This window comes from Engraulis encrasicolus, chromosome 2 (assembly GCF_034702125.1).
Source record: "Engraulis encrasicolus isolate BLACKSEA-1 chromosome 2, IST_EnEncr_1.0, whole genome shotgun sequence".
NCBI classification, from domain to species: Eukaryota; Metazoa; Chordata; class Actinopteri; order Clupeiformes; family Engraulidae; genus Engraulis; species Engraulis encrasicolus.
The window spans coordinates 54,351,097-54,369,785 of NC_085858.1; the positions used below are offsets into that span (position 1 = coordinate 54,351,097).

At 45.1% G+C, this 18,689-nt stretch overlaps 1 protein-coding gene across 1 annotated transcript in view; it reads right to left on the reverse strand.

The window, feature by feature from the left end:
* Positions 1-493: 493 nt before the first annotated feature.
* Positions 494-18,689, reverse strand: part of fmnl1a (formin-like 1a) — a 48,633-nt gene continuing 30,437 nt past the window's right edge. The window contains exons 22-26 of the mRNA XM_063191838.1: positions 18,268-18,431; positions 17,491-17,592; positions 6,528-6,635; positions 5,952-6,048; positions 494-5,070 (exon numbers count right to left, since the gene is read on the reverse strand). Of these exons, the coding sequence (XP_063047908.1) occupies positions 5,006-5,070; positions 5,952-6,048; positions 6,528-6,635; positions 17,491-17,592; positions 18,268-18,431 (536 nt within the window). The 3' untranslated portion in view covers positions 494-5,005. The remainder of the gene's footprint in view (positions 5,071-5,951; positions 6,049-6,527; positions 6,636-17,490; positions 17,593-18,267; positions 18,432-18,689) is intronic.

Here is an 18,689-nt window from a genome sequence, read left to right on the forward strand (position 1 = left end):
AGGTGGCAGAGGAGAGAGAGATAGAGAGAGGGAGCGAGAGAGAGAGGGAGGGAGAGAGAGAGAGAGGGAGCGAGAGAGAGAGGGAGGGAGGGAGGGAGGGAGATGGGGGTGGGTGGATGGGGTGGAGGTAAGGACGAGAGCGGTGGTGACGGTGGTGGAGAGGAGAAGGGGAGGTCTGCTGCATTAGAGTCAAAGGGAGTGACACGTTGCCCCTCCCTCCAGGCGCTTGCTGTCAGCACAACTACCAATAGCGCCACCACTCTCACAACCTCCCCTTCCATTCCTGCTGGCGTTTCTTCTCTCTCTCCCCACCCCCACCTAACCCATACCCACCGCCCCTCTCTCCCCTGTCTCCCTTTTATGTTGCGACTGCATGGTTGAGACAGCCCGGGGATGTTTGCACCATAAAAGCCGGAACTACAGAGACGGGTTTGGGGGGGCCCACCGAGAGAGGCCTGGCAGCGTTGGGGTAGGATGAGGAGGGGAGGGGAGGGGAGGGTGGCGAAACAAGGACAGGACAGGGACAGAGCTGCCTGGCCACTTTTGGAACAAGTTTATTTAACTGCTAACCACCAGAGCGCGGATAAAACCATGAAGGGAGGGAGTCGGCGGCACGGAAAGCAAAGCACACCAAGGGGAATGAGGACACTTTAAAAAGGGGGATGAGTGGTGGTAGGAAGGGGAGTGGGTACTCTATGTGGATGGATGATTGGTGGAGGATGGATGGGGTGTAGTGAATGGAAGGCTGTGGCTCAGGGCCAATTTGTTTCCATTGGTCCTAAAAAACTCCAGCAGAACAAAAAAGCCGAGGCAGAATAATAACAAAAAATTGGATCCTCGTAGCCAATTTGTTTTCATTGGCTCTAAAAGCAGTCAACAGTCTCTCTCTCTCCCTCCCTCTCTCTCTCTCTCTCTCTCTGCACGGCTCCCCCTTGTCTTGTTGCCTTCCTTCTGGAAGCTTCTGCCTCTCCTGTTTGGAAGATGATTTGTCTGTTCTTGGCCACCCGCTGCGCTCTGTTTGGCTCCCTCAGATTGGGGTTAAGGAAAGATTGGACGGAGGTGTTTGCAGGCCCCGCGAAAGGCAGCAAGTGCCATGAGATGAACCCAGGGAGTGGTGTTTCTCATTTCTGTTCCAGACTTATCGCGCTGTGTGTGTGTGTGTGTGTGTGTGTGTGTGTGTGTGTGTGTGTGTGTGTGTGTGTGTGTGTGTGTGTGTGTGTGTGTGTGTGTGTGTGTGTGTGTGTGTGTGTGTGTGTGTGTGTGTGTGTGTGTGTGTGTGTGTGTGTGTGTGTCTGTGTATGTGTCTGTGTCTGTGTCTGTGCCTGTGTTTTGAAGCATCTGTCAGATGCTGTGAAGTACACAGATAATAATAGCTGGCTAGCTGCACTGAAAAGCTATTCATTCAATAGTGACGCACACAAAGTAGTACTTTCCCTCAGCCTCTAAATGACGGGAATTCAGAAAAGGCAAAAACAGAAGTCTTGAATAGAAAACGTTGCCATTCTATTACATACTATAGCACTGAGGAAAGCAAACTCTAGCCACGCACGCACATACAGTTAGCTGTAGGAAGTACGGTCGCTGCTAGTCTTTGCTGCAGGTCCTCAGCTGTGTATCCAGATGAGAGAAATTGTCTTAGTCATGCGTTGGTGGACGCATTCAGCTCTTAAAGTTACCACTATGCCCCGAGTTCCATTTTTGCCTCCCTTCTCTCCCTCTCGCTCCCTTCCTCATCATCCAGGACGCACGCTTCAGTGGACAAGCCGAACAAAGAGGAGGTCACTCGTCGCTCCACTCTTCACTGGTTAGCGTTAGCATTATTTGGTGTACAATACCTCAAGTCAAACCTGGGTTGGGGTAGGACACATTTAATAAAATAAAAACAGAATAAAAAAACATATATTTTAGGACAGGTAAAGGGATGGTAAAGGTAAAGATAAAGGTGCTTGGGTGTGCAGAGCTTCAGAAGGGATTACATGATACGTGGGTAATGTATGTATATTAGTCTGTGTATGTGAGTCTGTGGGGGTGGGTTTCTTTTTCAATGTTCCCAATTAGTCAGCACTGGTAGGCAATGAAAGTCAAGGGTGGCTCTAGAAAATAATAATATGATTATTCATATTGATTTATAACTTTTGGTAATTTGCAAAGTCCATAACACATGCACTCATTTATTTTTATTAAGAAAAAAAAACTACCTACAATGGGAGGAACAATCAGATATGTCATACTCTTTCTTTTTGTTTTGTGTAATGGAAAAGCTCACAGTGTAAAGTCACAGACAAATATAAATACAGTTTTGGTGTTGTTGTGTAACCGTAGGCAACCTGAAGTCAAGACACAAACTACATGTATACACTCTGCCAGATATCATCCTTTTTCATCATATTTTTATTTCACGTTACTTGCTCAACATTTCTTTGTACAGATCGACCTTGTTTTATAATTCTTGAAAAAGATATATCACACAGATAGATTATTTATTCATGAGAGAAAAACATTTTATATATTGAGTTGAAATATTTGAGGTACATATGTACAGTGAAAGTTCATATATGTAATATACAGTTGGACTTTTTTTATTCTGTATCTTTTTTTTAAGTGACTTTGAAATGTTGCGTGGATCAGATGTTTTGTTTTTTTCTTTTTCGTAGGGTTGGGGGGTGGGGTTGGGGTTTGGTGGTTGGGTGAAAGCTTAGAATGTGGTTTAGCACAAGAGCATCCATCATTAAAAAAAAATGAAAATGCACATTTGTGAAGCACTAGAGATCGAGAGAGTGACCATGTGAGGAAGTAAAAGAAAAAATGTAGCCGATTATGATAATGACATACCCTGCTGTTGTATCAATTAGATTTTGGAGGTGAGAGTCATACTGTTATGACTTTTGGAAGACTTTGACTCCAAAACAGTAGGAAGTTTGTAAAGAGCTGCTGCTGTGTTCTCTGGCTGGAGTGCCAGAGACTCACTGGAGCCCCTAGTGGACAAGTTTAGTACTTCAGCAACCTGGTCCTGTCTTGTGGCATAATGCAGAACCAGGGCCTGAATTTCAGAGAAAAAAAAGCAGGGTAACATGTTCAACTTCTTACAGTACATCCTATCTCGAAAGCAAAGCTGTTTTTTGTATAGGTGGCTCGAAGTTGAAGCAGAAGGTTTTGTTTTAAAATATCCGCACCTCTCCTGTCTGTAGGGATGTGAAACAGGGCCATGTACTGTACGGTATGGCTGAGCACAGTCTGAGTGAAGCACACAGCAGGGGTCCTTTGACTCTCCATTGCTTATGCCTAGCCTAGGGTTGTGGGTATACGTGTAGCAGCACACTGAAAAAGCACAGTCACAAGTGTAGTATTCATTGCAGAGGTGACGTAGGGTTTGTTTTGTTCCCGTCAACAAACATGTGTGGGTTGTTCTAAAAGGGGGTTTACATGAATGTGTGGATGTACCAAAATTATGGCATCAAACAAACAAAAAAAGGGAAAAGACAACAACCATTGATAGTAATATGTATATATAGTCCTTCTTAGAGAGTTCTACAAAAATGTTATGTCCAGAATTTAAGAATTTATTTAAAAAGCGACGGATTCTAAGATATCTATATATATAAAAATATATATGAAAAAAATATGAATAAAAAACAATGATAATGATGCATGTATATTCTCAAGCAATCGCACGGTGCCGCTGAAGTTGTCTACATGTTCCTTTTAAAAAGACTGACAAATTGAGAAGAGTGTGCTCAAGTGTTAAAAGGTTTACACCTGTTGAGAAATATATATATATATAGGCCTATCAGAAAAGATATTCTGTTTTTGTTTTCTACATAATAAAAAAACGACACGAGATGTGTGATAAGTGATGTGGCACAGGCATGTGTACAGTCATTTTGTGTTCTTTGACGTGGTGACGGACAGGGGTCGGACAATAGAGGAACTGGAGGGATTGAGTAACCCTGTGCACAAGTTCGCTACGACCCAAACCCAAATACACACACACACACACACACACACACACACACACACACACACACACACACACACACACACACACACACACACACACACACACACACACACACACACACACACACACACACACACACACACACACACACACACACACACCAATGTTCCCACTGATTTCCCGTAGTAGAGTAGAGTGATATATAAACGCTATGATCCAAGGAAGAAGAAGAATTAAAAAAAGAAATACATACAAACAGATCTCTATAGAAATTACTATATGATTCTATGACATATACATGACAAACAGATATCGAAAAAGCTAATTTAATCTGTGTGGATGCTACTGTATGTTGAGAAATGTGACTTTTTTGCTCTCCTGTTTTGTACATATTATGCTGTGGTTGTGTGGGTCAGTAAAGTGAAGATCTCTTGTATTTACTGGTGCTTTGTGTTTTTCTTTTGATTCCTCCATCAAAGAAGCCTTTCAGCAGGTAGGCAGGCACAGACATCAGGCACAGACGCTTGTGTTGATTGACAACAACTTTCTGCGTTTTTATTCTAAATTGACATTTTCAAAATCATTATTTACATGGTTAAAAAGATGCAGGTTATTGTTATCTGCTTTTAAACTGTTTACAACAATTTCTGACTGAAGGACTGTTTCTACTATTCATTTTATTTCCCATTACCACAGATGCCAATGGCAGTGAATGGGGAAAAAAAACACTTTGTCATTCCCTTCCACTGACAGATATTCTCAGAAAATAATAACCTGACATGGATTAGCCCTTTCTGTCCTCATTTCAACTTTCAGAGAGAAACCCAAAAATGTGTCTAAAGCCGTTTGAGTATTTTGAATGATATTTTTGAACAGAAGTGGTTGAATGAAGGAATTCTGGATAGTGGTATGTTACAAAGAGTATGTCTCTATCAGAGGAGACAGTGAGGCACAGTAAGACCTGAGTTTAACACTTAGCTACAGTATTTCATCCTTGGGGAGGTTGATATTGTAGAATATTACAATAGGAGCCACAAGGACCTCACTCTAAGAATCCTGTTGCTGTGCTGGTCTGCGTCCATCTGTCCTTCTGTATGGCGATTTCCTCAAGTCTGTGCATAAAGGGGAACACACATTATTGGCATGAATTAGTTTATGATCCCCCTTACTAATAATCACAATTTGATTTAAAGGTGCACTATGACTCCCTGTGCGGTTTCGGGGTGATTTCATGTGTTGACTCACCAGACCTTGCTCCATTTTCTTTGGCCCAATCTCAATTCACCCCTTGGCCCTACCCCTTACCCCTCCCCCTCCGTTTTGTGTAGGGGTATCCCAATAGTTGTTAAGGCAGGGGTAAGGGGGAGGGCTTTGCAGCCCTCAAAAAGGAGGGGTTCAGACAGGCAGAGCCCGTTTGGAGGGGTAAAGGGGTAGGGGTAAGGCGTAGGGGTAGAGGTAGAAAAATACAAATGGGATTGGCCCATAGATGTTGAAGAGGCCTATATATAGTACCAAAGAAAACAGAACAAGGTCACTTCTGTTGAAGTGACATCATGCCTAATCTCACAATGGACCTTTAATAATAGCTAACAATACAGTTCTATTCTACAGTTCTACCTATTGACACCTAAGGCACCTGCAAAAAAGGTGCTGAATGCCTGGGCCTTTTTTAAGAAAAGCTGCCCTCAGACTATAAAAACCTAAATATCTCAGCTTCTGATGCAGAGAAAAATATGCACTAAGTTGCATTTTAACGCTAAGACACTGATCTTTCATTAGAATGTGTTCATTAATCTAAAAAAAACAGAGATTTTTAATAAAGTTGTCTCAAATCTCATGAGCCTGAATGTTGCGTAATGCAGCTACAGGCGCCAGGGCCAATGTTGCGCAACGCAACGTCAGGCATCAATGTGTTAAATGACAAATCCAAGAGACAGACACACAGACATACAGACACACACACAATCCCAGAGTGTCCCAGAATGCAGCTGACCTGTGATGATGTCATCGATGGCCCCGTCCGTGACCGTTGGCTTCACCTGCCGCTTCTTCAGCTCCGCTATCAGGTCTAACTGAGGCATCATGGGACGCTGGCAAAGGAGAGAAATGAGAACACATGACACGAGAACACATGACACATGTTACATCAAATGGGACGCTGGCGAAGGAGAGAAAGGACAACAGATGAGACACACTACATTAAATGACAGCAGATGAGACAGACTTTATAAGAAGGTTAAAAAAGGTGATGGATAGATGGATGGAGGAGGGGGGGGGGTCATAGAATAGACCAAAGGAGACTGTCATGGTTGAGAAGGAAGAGAAAGTGAGTTGAGTAGGAAGAGAAAGGGAGTATATCGAGACGATCCTTAGAAGAGAGAGGAGGGGAGCTACAAGAGACAGGTTAAGAGTAGATGAGGAGAGAAGACAGAGAGAGAGAGAGAGAGAGAGAGAGAGAGAGAGAGAGAGAGAGAGAGAGAGAGAGAGTGAGAGAGTGTGTGTGTGAGAGAGAGAGAGAGAGAGAGAGAGAGAGAGAGAGAGAGAGAGAGAGGGAGAGTGTGTGTGGTACCTTTGGTCCAGCCTGGTCCTTCTTGGTTGGGGAGGTCTGAGCCTCCTTGGGCTCCTCCTTGGCCTGGGCCTCCAGCTTCCTCCTCTGCTCATTATCATTATGGGCCACCTGACACACACACACACACACACGCACGCACGCACACACACATGCACACACACACACACGCACGAATACACACACGCACGCACACGCACGCACGCACACACACACGCACATACACACACGCACACGCACGCACGCACGCACACACACACACACACACACACACACACACACACACACACACACACACACACACACACACTCACACACACACACACACACACACACACACACACACACACACACACACACACACACACACACACACACACACAATAAATAAAGACCCATATTTATACTGACACATTTATGCTGACACATATTCATTTTAGGTGTGAGCATGTGTGCACACACACACACACACGCACGGACGCACGCACAAACACACACACACACACACACACACACACACACACACACACACACACACACACACATACAGGCGGGAAGGTTTAGCAGGTCATTTTCAGCATACCTGAAATAAGCATGGTTTAAGAGGACCACCCTTTCCCTTGATGTTACAGCTATGAAAATAACACCAAAAAATTTGTTTTTTTGTAACTAAGATACATCCAAGTTAAAATTTTACATTTTACAGTCACAGTCTGAAATAGGATTTTTCTGACTTTTATATGGTTTAGGAGGACATGTCAGAATGCATGTTTGCAAGGTCATAAACGTTTACTAGGTCGGTGAGAATACACATACACATATATGAACAATATCTGGTTTAAAAGGACAAATGCAGATTAGAAGGTCGGTCCGAATACAATACACAGACATGGTTAGTATGTGGTACATTGGGTCATATGTGGTATATCAGGTCGGTCCGAATACAATACACAGACATGGTTAGTATGTGGTACATTGGGTCATATGTGGTATATCAGGTCGGTCTGAATACAATACACAGACATGGTTAGTATGTGGTACATTGGGTCATATGTGGTATATCAGGTCGATTTGAATACAATACACAGACATGGTTAGTATGTGGTACATTGGGTCATATGTGGTATATCATGTCGGTCTTGCTACATACACCTAGTGGTGCCTTCCTCAGCTACCTTATTAGGTAGCTGTTGGCTTTGGCCAGGAGCAGATGTCGTCAGATGGTGTCCAACTATCTCTAGGTGTTTCGGCCCTGAACCATAACACCCTCAAGCTGGTGGGCCCAACAGTGAGTGGCCAGCTCACTGCCCATCTGCTCCTGGCTTCCAGCATTCCTCCTCTCTCCTGCTCCATAGCCAACAAGAGGCTCGTTCCGCCTCTTCCCCCATCCTCCGTGTTGCAAGCTTCTTGCTACGCTCATTGCTGAAAGGAAGTGCCATGCTGACCTTGCTGGAAATCCCCGACACGTGACCTCGACAGGGAACACCCACGTCTGCCAGCCCTTGTCTCTGCAGTCCTGGGCTAGCTGCTGGTATTTTGTGGCTTTCCTTTCATGTGCCTCGTCACAACCCTCCTCCCATGGCACTGTGAGTTCCACCAATATGGTCTTCTGGTCCCTAGCTGACCAAAGCACTATGTCTGGGCCGAGGGTTGTTTGAACCATGTCAGACAATTTTCCTCCCAAGGGCCACCCTCATCTCCCAGGAGCTTGCGGTGTGAAGGATATTCGCCCTCGTCCTCTCAGTGGTCAGTCTCGGCTTAGCTCCCTCCCTAAGGAAGGTGATCGTTCTCTCTGGGGCTGTGCTGGCTGGTCTCTTCTTCACCCTCTCACGCTCCATGGTGTCAGCAAGGGAACGCAGAACTTTATCATGGCGCCACCTATACCGACCTTGGGTTAGGGCTGTTCTGCACCCAGACAGTATGTGCGCCAGCGTCCCTTTCTGCTTGCACAGCTTGCAGAGTGGATCCTCTCTCAGCCCCCATAAGTGCAGATGCACTGGTGAAGGGAGGGTGTTGTAGACAGACCTCAGGAGGAAGGAGATTCTGTATGGCTCCAGACGCCACAGGTCTCTCCAGGTGATCTTGCGCCTGGGCAAATCCCATTTTGTCCAGGCACCCTGGGAGCCTTGTTTGACTGCCCTGGCCATACGCTTCTCCTCTTCCCTGCTTCGCACCTCTGCATGCACCATCCCCCGTCTGGTCTTTGAGTTTGCCTTTCCCCATGTTTGGAAGTGGCCAGAGCCAAGGCCTTGCCTGTGGACACATTGGTTTCCAACTATGTCTCGCAACTGTAGAGAGCTCACTGCCTGCTCCACAACTGTGTTGGCAGCCCACTTACGCCCCGACCTGGTTGTGACGCCTGCTTGGTTTACCAGGTCATCCCTGGAATCCCTCAGGCTAAGGAGGGCTCTGCACTTTGCCACTTTAAACTCCTCGACCACCAATGACAAGGGGAGTTGCAGTTGCCCAGACCTGATGTAGAGGCCCACTGAGGAGAAACTTGGGGGGATGCCAAGCCACCTCCGTAAGTGCTTGCTGGTTTTCCTCTCAATGGCCTCGACAGATGACATAGGGAAGTCATAAACTGTGAGGAGCCAGAGGAGCCTGGGCAAGAGTCCATGCTGGTACAGCCAGGTCTTGAATTTGCCCGGGAGTAGAGATTCCTCGATTTTCCTGAGCCATTCCTCAGTCTGCCTTACCGCCTCCGCAACATTTGCTCCGTCCGACAGTGATGCGTTGAACCACTTCCCCAGGCACTTTATTGTGTTGCCTTCAATGGATGGGATGGGCTCACCTTGGACTTGAAGGCTGAACTTGCTGGTCACTCTGCCCTTTTTGATGACCATGAGCCTGGATTTTCTGGCTTTAAACAGCATCCCAGCCCAGGAGGCTACACTTCCCAGCGTCTCCAGCACCCACCTTGCTTGGACGTGGGTCACGGTTGTTACCGTGATGTCGTCCATGAATGCTCTCAGCACTGGTTGGACTATTCCAGAGTCCAGCGTTGGGCCCCGGATTATGGCTGAGGATATCAACAGATTCATTCCCATGATGAAAAAAATGGGGGAGATGGTACATCCTGTTGGAATTCCCTTTTGGAGGCTAGCCAGTTGGTAGTGAAGAGTGCAGATGTAAATCTCAGTCTGAATAGATCTGGTCTTGTATTGACGCTAGGATGTAGTAGTGGTTGAGCCCCTCTTGGATGAGATTGTGAGGTATTGACCCGTACGCGTTAGCGAGGTCTAGCCACACCACTGTCAGGTCGCTTTTCTTCTTCTTCGCCTCCTGGATCAACTGGCTGATCATTGAGATGTGTTCTAGGCAGCCTGAAAAGCCTGGGATACCACCTTTCAGGATAGACGTATTGATGTAGTGATTCTGCGTCATGTAGGAGGTGATCCTTTTTGCCAGATCGGAGAAGAAGATCTTGCACTCCACACTTAGGAGAGATATTGTTCTGAGATATTGTTCTGAATTGGGCAATTGCAGAGGATCCCTCCTCTTTTGGCACAAAACATCCCTCAGCCAGTTTCCAGCTTGCTGGTATTGTGCCCTTTGCCCAGATCTTCCTCAAGATCTTCCAGAGTCTCTTGAGTAGCTTTGGACATTTTTTGTACACCTTGTAAGGTATACCACTGGGGCCGGGGGCAGATGCCGATTTGGCCTTGCGGACAACGTCCTGAACCTCCTGCCAGGTAGGTAGGTTCTTTTGCGTTCAGCGCGATGGTTGGTTTTGCAGGCCTCAAGATGTTGCGATTAGCATCTAAACCCCGGCTTCTGGTAGGGTCACTGTGGGCTTCTGCAAGGAACTCTTCTGTCTCCAATTTAAAGCTGGAAAGCGTACCAGATTTCTGCTGTCCCAGAAGCGCCTTGGTAAAGCTGTAGGGGTCTTTAACAAACTGGGCGCGCCGCTTCTCTTTCTTACACCGCTGCTTTCTGAGGTTTTCTGCTCTCCTGAGCTTACACAGCTGTTCCTGGAGCTTGCTTGTTAGATCTTTGATCCCCTATTTCTCAGGTGTTGAACTGGTCTTGAACAGCTTGTTTAGTCCCTTTATCTCACCCCTCAGGCGGCGAATTTCCTTCTCCCTCCTGTTCGGTTGCTGCTGTGGCTGTCGTTGGCCTCTCCGCTCCACTGTGCCGAATCTCTCCTTGGCGAGGTTGTATACAATGGTCGTGGTTGCATCGATCTTTCTGTGTACTGGGCCTGATGAGGTTGCTTCCAGGATCCCTTCCAGGTCATCGTCGAGTTGTGACCAGGCGTTGTTATCTGCCATCTTTGGCCACTGGATTCTTTCTCTCCTTGCAACTTGGAGTGGTGTTGCTGGAGAGGGGTTCACATGGGTTGGTCTCTGGTGTTCGGGCTCCTCAGGTGCTGAGAGATCTTTAGCGCTGTGGTGTGCTTCCCGGCTGCGGATCTCCATCGTCTGACCAGACTCTGGGTCTGTGCGCTGCTCCTGAGTTGCTGGTGCCCCACACCTTGACCTGCTCTGCTGTTGCTTGAGCCCTCTGGCGCTTCTGCAGTGGCACCTAACAGTGAACTCCTCTCCTGTCAGCGTTGTTTGTTTAAGCTTTCTGAATACAATACACAGACATGGTTAGTATGTGGTACATTGGGTCATATGTGGTATATCAGGTCGGTCTGAATACAATACACAGACATGGTTAGTATGTGGTATATTGGGTCATATGTGGTATATTAGAACAGTGTGGATACGCGTGCACTGATATATTTCAAAGGATAAAAGTGGGTAAGGGTGTCCGTCTTAACACAATACACAGAAAGGATATGAATGGTTAACGGGGCAAATATTAGCATGTGGGCATGCACATCATACTGTATGTAAAGGGACCTGTGAGAAGGCACTCCCTCCCATCTCATAATCGCAACGATTTTAAATACTGGTGAACAATTGTTTGATTAGTCTGGACTGTCCAGGAGCGCACACGCACATTCATTCATACACACACACACAAACACACACACATACACGTACATGAACAAGCGCACACAAGACCTCTCCGAGCCATCTCTCCTGTATGGCGTTCAGGCCGGCCAGAACGGAGCCGGTGCCGGTGCTCGCACCAGTTACGTTCAGCACTAAAGTGCTTATCTGCGAACTGAGCTCATACCGTGCTCTGAACTTTTCCCCCACGTGACTATATTACCTGGATGAACCTGCTGACAGTCTCGTTGTCGTCACAGTTCGCGGAGAAAAAACGAGTATTTTGTGGTTCGCATTGTCAACCAACTTTCCGGTTCGCGAACGCTAAGACCTTTGGCGTGAACACGACGGCCGGTTCGCAATTAGGTGCGGGAACGAGCACCAGTACAGTTCTCAGTCGACCTGAGCGCGCCTCTGGAGGGAGCACGAAACACACCAGCTGAATAACTTTTCCACTCTCTGACTTTGGGGCGGGGACTATGTTAATATCTAAAGGCTGCGCTCCAAAATATAATGCCTTGGTGGCTATGTATGTAGTTTTAAATTGGTACACATCATTCAGCATTCATTTCAATCCTCCACATAAGAAGACCATAACCAAGGCAGCTCTGCACCTCCTTACCATCATATATTTCAGACTGATCGCTAAATCAAGCTGAATTATTCATCCTCTGTGTAACCTGGGGAGTGCATGACTCTATCGTTTTAAAAAACAATTAAATATTTTCCATATTTTCCTTTTGCAACACCTTGACTTTTTGTCAAGTATTTCAACTAACTGTAAACATCTATGCAAAAGTGACACATATGGTTGTATTCTGAAAAGTCTAACAAAAAATAATATGACAGTGAAGTAAATGTAATACAAACAAGTTTTATTTAAACTGAGTGTAAAACTGTACAAAATTCACAATCTAGCCAAGACTTTTGAATTTTGAACCTTATAAACAAACATGTTGGCTGCATGGAGGTAAAAAGAGTATTTAGAATTGTTTTGTTGTTTTCATACAAATTGTGAAAACGTAATTTTAAGTCAAGTCAGGGTCTCTGCAAGTTGAATACTAATTAGATTGGTGTGCAACACCATGATAGCCTCGACCCCCGTCACTTTCCATAGTCTCTCCCATGGAATGAGTGGAAGCATGGCTTGGTTTATTCTGGCTGAATGGGGAGGGTTCTCACCTCTGCAGCCTATGAAACAGCCGGTTCTTAACATGTGAATAGTGATAGGTGTGACTCAGGAGGCTGCTGCTGCTGAGTACAGAGTACAGAAGCGAAAGACTTCTTTTCACTTTCATTGAAAAAGGCCAGCTATACAATTTTATGTTAACATATATATATTTGAAAACTAAAAGTTTCACAGTTCGCAATGGTGCCACTTACTGTATATGTTTGAATGACAAAAACTCAGAGTTACAGATGTATTTTTGAAGAAGTGTCAAAAATCCTGCCAGCGGGATCTTAGACTCCAGAGGGTTAATGAACACATATTTTCCTCAAATCAATACTTTTGCTGGAATTAACAGTTGATATGTTGACCTTGTGTTATTGGCAATCTTATGCATGGATTGAATGTTTTGAAAAGGGCAGCACTTTGCTTTTATTCACAAAATACCAAGTGTCTCAACTTATTTGGAATCTGCTTTTGTATATTTCAGCGTGGTGTCAGCTGTGCCCTGTACTGTGCAGCTCGGAGAAGAACACTGGGCAGCGCATGCATATTGCTGCGCTACAGACCACAACTGAAGTTTAGCTGTTAAGCCTGTAACGGTGCATTCTATTCGTACCGAACCGTACCGAAAAGACCTTCGGTACGGTACAGTGCTGTACCGAATGAATACAGTCAGCAGGGATTAAAGTGAAAAAAATCCTGAGCCTGAACTTTTTGGTGCGTCCACGCACCTTCACTGTCCTAAAAAGAATCCGAAACCTGAGGACCCAGATCTGAGAAGAAGACTGGGCGCCACATGCACACTGCTGCGCTACAGGCCACAACTGAAGTTTAGCTGTATAGAGAGAGGCGTGTATGAGAGGTGGCCTTACTACAGTGTCCTGTGTGAGGCGCTGAGAGGTAATTATCCCTTCATGGTGTAGCTACTGGTGGAACATGGAGCAGACATCAATAGCAGAGACGAGATCTTTGAGACCAGTGCTCTCGACAAGGCAGTTGAAGACTGCCATAAACTGCCGTGTCTGAGGATGTTACTGCAGCTGGGAGCTGATGTTAACGCATGCGACTGCAACAGTAGGACTACTCTCATCCGTACCGTGTCTTAAACAAGAAGTTGCCCATAGCAACTTTGAAAACATCCTACTGCTGCTCGAAGGAGGTGCCAGTGTTAATGCTGTGACTCATAATGGGGACAATGTGACGTAGTGGTTAGTGTGCTATCTGAAAGAGGGCTTAGATAACGAGGTCGCTGAGAAGGCAGCTACCGTCAGACGATATTGCACTCGAATAGCAAACATGCTATTGGACCAAAGGGCTCAGACCAAAGGGCTTTGCAGGAACGGGTGACTGGAGGAGTATTATTACCAGCCCCTCTCACTCAGCAAACTATGCAGGCGGTTCATACGCCAACTGCTGACCCGCTTCCACTGGAATCCAAAGTAGCGTTGTTGCCCCTCCTCCCATTGCTCCAGGACTTCCTGATTCCAGACAGCTACATGGTTAACGGCAGCAAGAGCCGTTGTGATTGGTCCTCTCGACCAGGCTGCTCTGTGCTCGAGAACAAATAGCTACTTCCTTGTTCTAACCTTCACTGAGCTACAGACTGAGATGTTCATTAAATAAGTTCCTCATGCTTTGTAGCTTCATTTATTTACACGAACCAAAGACAACACGAGCACTTGCAAGTTACGATGCTGAAGTTAAATCGGGACAGTAAATAGTGTTTCCATACTTCATTCTGCTTTGTGCAACCTGTTCTCGACAATGAGCTTCTTCCTTGTTCCAAACTACTGCGGTGGCTAGTGCAATCAAAAATACAGGTTGACGTTTATTACATGTTTCATTTCCATTGTTGTTGAGTCTGTGTAGCTGTGTAGCCGTGTAGCTACAAGGCAACAGACATGTATAGTTTACTCCTTGTATTGAAGGCAGTTTGAATCCTCACAGCGCAGACCAGATCGAGCAAAAATCAAACTGTCTGCGTTGACCTCTGGGCGACAGGCGGCAAAGAGAGTATACACGGCCCTCAAGGGGTGAAATGAGATTCAGCCATAGACTCCTAACCTCCTCAAAAAGACAGGCCCGTTCACACTTTGCTGGAAAGACTCAACTACATCATAACAGCATTGCTAAGACATTAAAGAGAGCCTTAAGTAACAGGTAAAGACTTCAAGATAAAGATCACTGCAATTTTGAAGACAATACAGGTTTAACATAGTCTTTGCAAAGGGTTTATAACTATAAATGTCCATAAAACAGTATAAAGCATAAGTCCTCATAAGTTATTCCAATAGGCCATTGGGTAACACTGCACTGATGAATAAACCAGTGTTGTTGTTGTTCATGAATCTGGGATTCTACGTGATTGTTCACTTAGGCTGTTGTTTCTCATCAGGATGTAGCTATGTTGATGCCTCAACAGCTTATTTACATTTTATTTATTTTGGATTTTTCTAGTAGCATCATCACGCACCACTCTCCCTCGGCATCAAGAACTGGCATTATTAGCTATTACCATGCTATCGGCACGTTAGAGCAACATCGCCACATTATGTAAGAGCAACATTGATAAAACCATGAATTAGCATATTATTACCACATTGTCATTGCATTATTAGCATGTCATTAGCAGTCCTTTTTGTTGGGGGGTGGGGGTGCATAACTGGCGTTATTGGAATGTTATCAACATATTATTAATATGTTATAAGGGGTTATTTGTCATTGGAGGACACATCTCTATCACCTCATCATCTGAATTAAGGATAATGAACAATTTAGACCACATTTGCAATTCTATACAACAGGCGCCATCTTGGAAAATGGCCACCATTTCAAATAGCAAATCAGGTGGATTTGATTGTATTGGTCTTGATCACATATATGCTGAATTTCATGTGTGTATCATAATTTGCTTGGTCAATTTGGTGCAATAAATCAATTTCTGGGGTCTTTTTGGTGGCCATCTTGGAAAATGGCCGTAATTTCAAGTGGCAAATCAGGTGTATTTGATTGTATTGGTCTTGATCACATATATGCCTAATTTCATGTGTGTATCATAATTTGCTTGGTCAATTTGGTGCAATAAATCAATTTCTGGGGTCTTTTTGGAGGCCATCTTGGAAAATGGCCGCCATTTCGAGTGGCAAATCAGGTGGATTTAATTTCATTGGTCTTGTGTCGAATTTTATGCTTGTATCACAATTTGTTTGGTCATTTCTGTGCAAAAAATCAATTTCTGAGGTTTTCTTTGGCGGCCATCTTGGAAAATGGCCGCCATTTCAAGTGGCAAATCAGGTAGATTTAATTATGCTAGTCTTGAGCACAAACATGTTGAATTTCATGCTTGTATCATAATATAATATGTAAATTCTTTGCAATAAATCAACTTTTGGGGTATTTTTTGGCGGCCATCTTGGAAAATGGCCGCCATTTCAAGTGGCAAATCGGGTAGATTTGATTGTAAGGGTCTGAAGCACATACCTGCCAAATTTCATGCTTGTATCATAATTTGCACTATTCTTGCCATATTGGCCTTGTAGCTGTTCCACTAACTGTTGTGTATGCCTGTGTATGGAATTGGGCGGGAATGTGTATAGGCTGCAGTGGCATTGCTGGGTCGATAGGGGGCAAAGTTCCATACAACTCCACACACAGAAATGTCAGGTAGGGGGTTGTGAGGACATTTTACAAAAAGCTGCTGGGGGGTCATTTGGAAGTCAGAAAAGGGTGTTATAATGTTATGTTTACCAGGGCATTGTAGGGGGTTATAAGCACATTTTACAAAAAGGTGCTGGGGGGTCATTTGGAAGTCAGAAAATGGTGTTATAATTTTATGTTTACAAGGACGTTTTCATGTCCTGATAAATATCGCCGTCCTTACAATGCTGGTGAAAAGTCAGGAAAATGTCCTGCTATACCACCGCCGCCCGCACACACACACACACACACACACACACACACACACACACACACACACACACACACACAGGTTCAGATGAGGACATACAGTACTGTACACTCACTTACATATAGTCATAGACTGAAATAGGCATAGACAAACACATGCACACATGCACATACACATTCAGCACACATATGGGTAGAGATATATCAGAGAAACACAACAGTCTAAGGGTTGTGTTCAGGGGTCTAAATCAACACCGGCCAACCGGCCAACCGGCCAAATGCAGGTGAAACTTCAGTTTGGCTGGTAGAAATCTGGCAAGTATATGACGAATCTTACTAGCCACACATACGTACACTCACTCGCAATTAAAGTGGCTAGTAAGATTCGTCATATACTTGCCAAATTATCTAGTGCTGAAAAAAGTTAATTTCTAGCTCTGGTTGTGTTGTGTGGAGATGTGGTAGCCTGATTATCATCGACTTTCAAATCTCTTCGAGACTTGGTCTGACTAAGAGCATAACAATTAACATTTCCCGAAGGGCATGGTTAACCCGCCTCCCTTGGTTTGCCACTGGTTGTTTGCTTCCTGACAACGTGGGAGGCAGAAACAGAAACAGAAACAGGAGTGCAGAAACAATATTTGCATTGCTGCTGGCCTGACTGCATCTCTAGCCAGACCGTCACTAGGATGTCGCGGCCTGGCTAGAGATGCGGAGGACTGGGGGGCGCTGTGGCGCACCGCGCTAAGCCCCCCACATTTGGGCTTGCATGCCCACCCACGGGGACCCTGGTTCGAGTCCAGCCGGGGTCATTTCCCGATCCTCCCCTGTCTCTCTGTCCCATTCACTTCCTGTCACCATCTTCGACTGTCCTCTCAAATAAAGGCATAAAAGTCCCTAAAAAATATATTTAAAAAAAAGAGATGCGGAGGACTGGCCTGGTTACCTGATAGGCCTTGCAGAAGCGCCAGAAGAGGGAGAAGAACTGCGAGGGCTGCGTGGTCTTGGGATTCTCCCCAAAGTACTCCACCACCGACACAAACGCCTCCTGGTGGACACACAGGGCAACAACAGCATGTGAACGACATTTGCCAGTCTAAGAAGCTGTTTACTCGCATATGTGGATATTTTTGAAAACACATTGGTTATGGTCTCACGTTTCACGCGCATTTCAAAACTCCGGTTTTAAAAATATTCCATTTAGGGGGCTAAAACACACCTTTCACAGTGTAGTTTTTATCTTCATCCACATGTTGTGCTTAAACATAAACGGATAAAAAAATCCGCATTTTAAAATATCTGCATACGTGTAACCAGTACCTAACTTGCATAGCTATGTGTACGTCTATGAATGTGCTTAACAGAGTATGTGTATTTGTATATAACACAAATCATACTGTTTGTGTGTCTGCATGGTCTAGTGGTGCTGTACATGCTGTTGACTGTATGTCTATGTAGGCACATATGTATATACGTGTCTGTGTATGTGTGTTTTTTACATTACACAGTTATTATCAGTACTGGGTATTGGCTACAGTCCCTGGAGCAGTGTGAAGTTAGATGCCTGGCTGAAGGGCCCATCAGCCATGGAGTGAGATAGGAAGTGGAAGGGTGGGATTCGAACCTGCAACCCTCTGATCTAGAGCCCATCTCTTTACAGCTAGGCCATATGTACTGCAGGCTTATGCATACTGTATATACTGCACTGCACACGTGTCTTCACCTGAGCTGCCTTGCCGTCCTTGTTGAGGGCATCGAGCTTCTCACTGTTGACGTTGACAAACTGCTTGAGGACGGGGTTGTCATCCTGCACCAGGAACTCCTTCTGGGTGATCTCCATACCCCGGTCCAGACCGCGCACGTCCTGCAGCACGCTGTCCAGAGACACTGGAGGAGAGACGCGCGCCAGCATCCACAGAACAAAATGACTTCGCTTATTTACATTTATTTATTCACTGTATCAACAAACAAACATTTAGTTGTTTTTGGAAGAGCATTGCAAATTAAGAGCACTCACATAGAAAAGGCAACACAATTACCCCTCATCACTATTAATGTTTTGTTTTTCTCCGCAGAGACAATTATAGGGTCTGTTGGTTGCCAGGCAAAACAATTCACAGCGTTTGTTGGACACTGAATAGTGTT